Source organism: Micropterus salmoides, unplaced genomic scaffold, assembly GCF_014851395.1.
Source record: "Micropterus salmoides isolate LMB-PRFRI ecotype aquatic unplaced genomic scaffold, ASM1485139v1 Ms_hic_scaffold_17, whole genome shotgun sequence".
In the NCBI taxonomy this organism is placed as follows: domain Eukaryota; kingdom Metazoa; phylum Chordata; class Actinopteri; order Centrarchiformes; family Centrarchidae; genus Micropterus; species Micropterus salmoides.
In genome coordinates, this window is record NW_024040817.1 from 830753 (window position 1) to 837711 (window position 6959).

General features: G+C 43.0%; 1 gene segment (V, D, J or C); it reads right to left on the reverse strand.

Moving 5' to 3' along the window:
* Positions 1–4089: 4089 nt before the first annotated feature.
* LOC119907343 lies at positions 4090–4580 on the reverse strand. The segment is given in 2 exon segments: positions 4090–4421; positions 4529–4580. Coding segments are annotated over 2 exon segments (384 nt in total).
* Between the last annotated feature and the right edge of the window lie 2379 nt (positions 4581–6959).

The window sequence follows — 6959 nt, forward strand, 5'->3', positions numbered from 1 at the left end:
AGCTAAAACAGGGGTATTTAAATATATGTATTTTCATGCTGAAAGTGTTGCTGTCGTCTAAACATGTTAGTTTCTCGCAGCTGTTGATTCAGATCAGTTCCTCTCCAGTGAGGGAGGTTTTAGTACGACGTTTATCACGTGTGAACGGGAAGCCATTACAGTGCTGACAATAATAATCTCCTGCATCTTCAGTCTGAACTCCTCTGATGGTCAGAGTGAAGTCAGTCCCAGATCCACTTCCAGTAAACGATCTGAAACTCCAGACTGACGACTTGTAGAATAATAAATCAGGAGTTTGGGAAATTCTCTTGGTTTGAAGGTACCAGTCCACCTCATTGCTAACACTTGAACTGGCTTTACATCTGAGTCTGTCCTGGAACAACAGACTGAGCTCCAGGAGACTGAGTCAGGATGATTTCTCCTGATGAATCGGAAAACATGAAAAAGAGGAGAAGGGTTATTGAGACAAATCCAGTTTGGAGAAAGATGATCAACATCCAAACAGAAGAGTCTCATTTCTTTAACATGGAGAACAGATGGAAGAAGGTAAATGCTGCTTGTTTCAGTGTTTCTCATCACAGCAGAACATCATTGTGGTGAACCTGGTTGCATCCTGAAGCAAAGTTTTCAGAAGAGAGTCTCACCCTGAACAAGGAGCCCCAGGGTGGCCAGCAGTAGAATCAGTGAATTATGAAGATGGCGCCAGTGTGTGTGGCCAGCCGTCCGTCGCTGTCAAATTTGTTTGTATTTTCACTGTTTGTGTCACTGTTTATACAAAATATTGACTCTCTGCTGGTCTACGATCGCCAAACGCTGCTTGATCTCCGATTCTCTGTGGGAACAGTGATCAAATATGATCAGGGTGGACAGAAAACTTTTCTCCCTCCTTTGCAGTCAGAGATACCTGCTCACCTCCTGTACAATCTGCCGTCACTTCCCCTGAGAAGTCGCTCCAAGTGGCGGGGGAAACGCAGCGGACAGCTGGTGACGCTTAAAGCATATCTGGCATTCTATCCTGGATCTGATCGGACTCCCCAAGGCTTCTTGGCAGATATCAATTTACTTTCGCAATGTTTCCTGGCGAGTCTTGGAGCCTGCTGACACCTGACTGGTACCTGTTGTCAGCACGGATGTGGAGGCCCAGCTTCCTCAACAATGTTCACCTCGACCTCGCAGAGGTGGTGTCAACCACGGATATCTTCGGCTGCTGAGTCGAGTACCTCAAACGGCCAGTCCGGCAACACAGTCCGGCAACACAGGCTCCTATCAGAGCTGCCTTGGTCAATATTAGATCGCTAGCGAATAAGACCTTCATCCTGAATGACTTCTTTACCTCTCATGATTTGGATTTCTTATTCGTGACTGAAACCTGGCTAAATGTTGGTGAGTCAAACTTTTACCGGCTGATTGCTCTTATTTTAACTTTTCGAGGACTACTGGTCGAGGAGGTGGACTTGCTTCTGTCTGACTGACACCCATGTGAAAGAATTGCTTCGAGTGGCAACAACGGAATACAAGCCAGATTTAAAGAGGATTGTTCAAGGCAAGGAATGCTATAAGTCCCACTAAGCAACATGCATAGTAAAAGAAAAACGCTATTGTAAATTATTATATTTTTGTTTGTGGACTTGGTTGAACTGAGAGTTTGTGTGTGTGACACAGTGCACACACACGTCCATTGTTTAAAATGACTGGCCTGTGGTCTGTAGGAGTCAATTTCTGTCATTATCATGTTGGTGTGTGACATTTACAATAAATCTGGCTGAGCAGAGGTCTGTGTGTGTTGTGTGTGAGAGAGAGGAAGGGTTGGGGGGGCTCTTAGTCTCTGACTGGTTGGCCACCCTTGTATTAAAGCCTGGCCTCCCTCTCTCGACTACAACTGGTTCAAAATGCTGCCACTCGTCTCCATACAGGAACACGTAAGCGAGATCACATCACCCCTGTTCTTGCCTCTCTTCACTGGCTCCCAGTTAATTTAAGGATTGATTTTAAGATTCTATTGTTTGTTTTTAAAGCCCTTCAGGGACTAGCTCCAGTCTATATCACTGATCTGTTGAAGCCACATGCTCCTTCAAGGTCATAAAGGTCTGCAAACCAGTCTCTTCTTGCTGTCCCTAAAACACGGCTCAAGAGCAGGGGGATCGAGCTTTCAGCCCCAAGACTGTGGAATGAATTGCCTCTACATAAAGGACTGGCCCCAAGCCTTACAGTTTTAAAATCGCTACTTAAAACACATTTTTATTCCTTGGCTTTTAATCTGGCACGAGAACTGTGTGTGTATTTGTCTGGTGTTGTATTTTGTCTATTTATTGTTTCATGTCAATGTACAGCGCTTTGGTCAACCTGGTTGTTTTAAATGTGCTTTAGAATAAAGTTTGATTGATTGATCGATCATCATAGTGCTGCGGCGTGTCAGTGGCTCTGAAAGGCCTGGACAGCCACTGATCAACACTGGCCTCTAATGGCTGGGAGCAGAGAGGCAGGACACATATGCAAACACACAGTCAGTGAGCTGTAGCTGTCCTCAACATATCATGGTGTTTCCCCCTCAGTGCTGAGAGCATTGATCTACATATTTACATGTAGACGATAATGAAAACTCTGGTGGTAAAAAGATCCATTGCTGTTTGGTTTGTCTACCTAGTTTGGGAAAAGTTTTTTTTTCACAATGATTAGTGACATTAATATTCATCTTTAGGTGTCTTTAATGTTGAGATTTCATCATGTAAAGCAGTGTTGGGTGTTCATGATCATGCAATGTAATTGAAAGCTCAACAACAGTTCGTGGATGGATGTGCAAAGATTATTTAACTGTAGTGTACTGCAACAATTTTAATTTAAACATCTAATTTGACTTGGAATATAGAAAAGGGAGTCTTCATCATTACCTCTTCTTGCATGGAGTCATATATAGTGTTGGAATCCCGGGCAGGAAACCTATCGCGAGAAATGCATAATGCTGTACTGCAAGCTACCTCACTAATCTCAGTATGGATATCATGACAGAGATTGCAAAGAGACCAAAGAAGAAATTATTGGAGGAAGAAGGGATGAGAAGAAGAAAGTGTGACAGAGCACGAGACAGACAAGAGTAAATATCAGACTGGCTTTTTTTGTTGGCGTGAGCTAAAGGAGCTAAAGCTCTCGCTGTAATTGATGTTACTTTGTTTGCTCTGTCCTGTGTTGTTGCTGTTGCTTGATGTTCGGCTGTGTTAGCAAAGCTGTTGACATTAATCATGTAATGTAATCAGAGCAAATACATGAACAGGTGTCCGTATACAACAGTGTCATGTAAGTGAATAGTACTCCTAAAACCGGGAGCCAATTTTGATTATAAAGTTTTCTGATGCTGATCTGTGTCTTCATATTTTGTTTATTTGGAAAAAGTTGAAGTTACTGTGCTCGTGCCGTTTACTCACGGAGCGCTGTCTCATCAGACAGGTACTACGTTATGATATTAAGAATGTTTCTAAGACCGAAATCTTCCCCCCAATAGTAATCAGCATGCAGTGTGTAGCTATCCACTTTTTAATTGATGGCTTGTCTTCCTTTTGTTTGTCTACTTCTCCCACGCTGCATCCAGTCTGTTGAAGTCTCCCTCCACTGCTTATTTCTGTGGGTGATTTGCAGGCTGATCAACATCCCGCCCCTCCTGTGACCCATGGTTTGACTGTACGTCTACGTTCAGAGCCAGTGAGAGACAGACTTTTTAAAAACTGCTTTACATGCGATAAAATAATTGTCAGCGATAATTGATTGATGCGTTAACGCTGTTTGTGAGTCCTCAGTGAAGTGTATCAGGGATTTAATGTGATATAAATGTATAGAGAAGAGACGTGCTGGAAAATGTAATTTGACTAAATATATTTTTTGATGATCAAGAGTTTCTTGATCATTAAAAAATTATCTTATTCTATTATTATGCATCACAAAAACAAAGCTAATTCATGTGTGTGTGTGTGTGTGTGTGTGTGTGTGTGTGTGTGTGTCCTCAGTGAAGTGTATCAGTCTCTGCAGTAGCTTCCAGCTGCAGCACTCAGTTCAGTTCCTGTTCAGTCTGACTGAGGGAGGTTTTTGTACGATGCTTTTTCACTGTGTGAACAACCACTGACTGTTGATAACATGAAAACTCTGACAGTAGTAAACTGCTGCATCTTCAGTCTGGACTCCACTGATGGTCAGAGTGAAGTCAGAGTTTGATCCACTGCCTGTAAAACGATCTGGAATCCCTGATGCTCGAGTGCTAGCAAAGTAAATGAGGAGTTTAGGAGGTTCTCCAGCTCTCTGTTGGTACCAGGCTAAATAGTGGTTTGGGCTGCTATAGAAAACATCCTGACTGGTCCTACATCTGATGGAGACGGAGCCTCCCAGAGCAGAGCTCACTGCTCCAGGCTGAGTCACTGTGACCTGGCCTCTGGACTCTGAGGATACAGAGACAAACACATAAAGCAGCGTCATGGTTTTGTGGGCTTCATTTCAGAGGGACGGATGTTCATAGAGGAGAGGAGTTTGATTCTCTGGACTTTACCTGTGAAGCAGCAGCAGAGGAGAGTCCAGATGAGGACGCAGATCAAAGTCATGTTTTTGATGAGGAGGATTTCTGTGGCTTCTGTTGTCATGAAGGACAGCTGTCAGTCATCCAGTGTTCAACTCTCAGGACTATAAACTCTCCCAGAGCACTGGAGCATGGTGCTGCTGATGCAAAGTGGCTCTCTATGGAAATGCTCTGACTGACTCCAGCAGGGACTTGGATTACTCTGATGATGCTGTTTATCAGTGGATCAATACTCACGTATTGTGTCTGATATTTGAAATTTGATGTATTCACAGCAATTCTTGAAGTCTTCAGTGTTGTTAACCAGACTAAATTCCCCTCCACTTAAAAATCTTGTTGCACTTCTAAATTTTCTACATTCGTATCAGTTCGTTGTGGAAAACTATGCTGGATTTCTCTGTACGAAGAAAATACATTTCAAAATGTAGGTTTTAACATTCAGTCTCAAGGTCAGTGCCATTTTCTTTTGATTCAATTTATAATGTGTACAGTATTCAATATTTCTTCCAGACTAATGAGTTAAAACCATGGGATCAATTTGTTTGAAAAAGTAGTTGAGTAGGTAACAATGTTCATTTGAATGTTTCAGTGATGATTCCTGCTTACATGAGGAGAACAAACACATCATCATCATGAAGGAGGTTTTTGCTTGAGACAAGAAATATTTAAGATAGTTAAACCAATATAAGCCTTACAGTCTTCACCATATGTAAAATATTTTAAACTCTGAAATTCAGAAAGTTTAATTTCAAAATAAAAAATATATACTGTACACCTGAATAAAAGTGTGCTAGTGTTAAATTTTTATCTTTAGTGCTGAAAACCGTCTGTTGTCATGGTTCAGCAGTGATGCCTATATGTTGCCATGGTTACTGAGCTCAGAGAAGGAAGTGAAACCAGTTTCATCCAGTCTGACAAAGACGAACTTGCAGCCTCCTCTGCTGCAACTAACAGGATGTTTAGTTTACCTCATATAAACTTTATTATCTCTCTTGCAGTGGGTCGAGTCGTTCCAGAACACTGAGGACAAGCTCTCTGTGTCTTAAAACAAACAAACAAAAAAAATAATAAACATCTATCGCATTGCGTTTACATTTATAGTTACAAGAATAACTGCTGAGATATGTAGGGGTCTTCGTTGAAAAGAGTAGATAAATTAAATCCCAAACAAGTGAGTTTTAGTCTCAGTGTCAGATAAGTAGGATTTTATAATTTCAGTACTTAAATTTCTCACACTGTACAACACACACTATCAAAACACACTTATCACAGACTCACAACTACAACAATATTGTTTTTTTGTCATTTTCCGTAGCCTTGTCTGTGCAGTTGTAACCCAGTGCTTCTCTCTTGTGGAATTGTTATGGTACTACAAATGTTCGAGTCACTGATACAGAATTTTTCCTAACGTGTCTGTGTGTTGAAAGTGATTTATCCAGAGCAGAATGGGCATCAGACACCCAGGCAGGACATTTACACAAGTCTGAACTGTGCTCTACAGTATTCAGTCAGCTGGTCAGTCCTCTACTTTTGTCCAGGTTGAAATATCTCAACAACTACATAATGGACTGCAGTGAAATTCTGCAGATATTTGTGGTGCAGAGAATAAGTCTAACTTATTTTGGTTGCTGAGTAGATAGATAGATAGAAAGGTTATGATAGGGTAACCCTAGTTATTTTGTGTTAGTCACACTAGGTTTAGGGGTGCTGTTTTATTTTGGTTTAAATGTTGGTCCAATCGGTGAGGTTTAGTTCCCCTTCGAGGGAACTCGAACTGTGTCGGTTACGACACTATGGGAACGCCTCTATGCGTAGCAGGTCTGAACGTGAATGAAATCACTCCAATCCTATTGGTTTGTTGCTAGAACGGTAAGGTGTGACGGTATAAAGCACACCTGTACACGGCTCTCTTTTCCGAGGATGGCCGGATGTGTTCTCCCTGAGGCGTGGGCCCTGCGGCCACTCAGGCGGCCCGGCGGCTTCACTCATGGGTTCACAGCGTGATCTGTCGGAGGATTTCGGGACGGCTGAGGCTTTTTCCCGACCTTCATCCGCTGGCTCCGACGCTTCCTTTCCTCGTTCAGGAGCCCGTTTCTTAGCTTCTCCCACTCGCGGTTTGGATCCGGAGACGCTGCAGCAATCCGACTCCGAGGAGGTGGACGTGCTCAGCGTAGTGGACAATGACTTCCGGGTGTCGGGGCGGCATCATCAGACGGCGCCCGACTATGACGAGCTGCTGGAGGTGGTGACTAGAGCCGTGGCTAAGCTCAACATCAATTGGCCACAGGAGGAGCAGACACCACAGGCTAGTGGTAAGCTTGATGAAAGGTTTCTTAAGCACCATGAGCCATTAGGGACCGTGGTTATGGGAGCATGCCTCGGGTGGAGGATGCGCTTGCGAGCT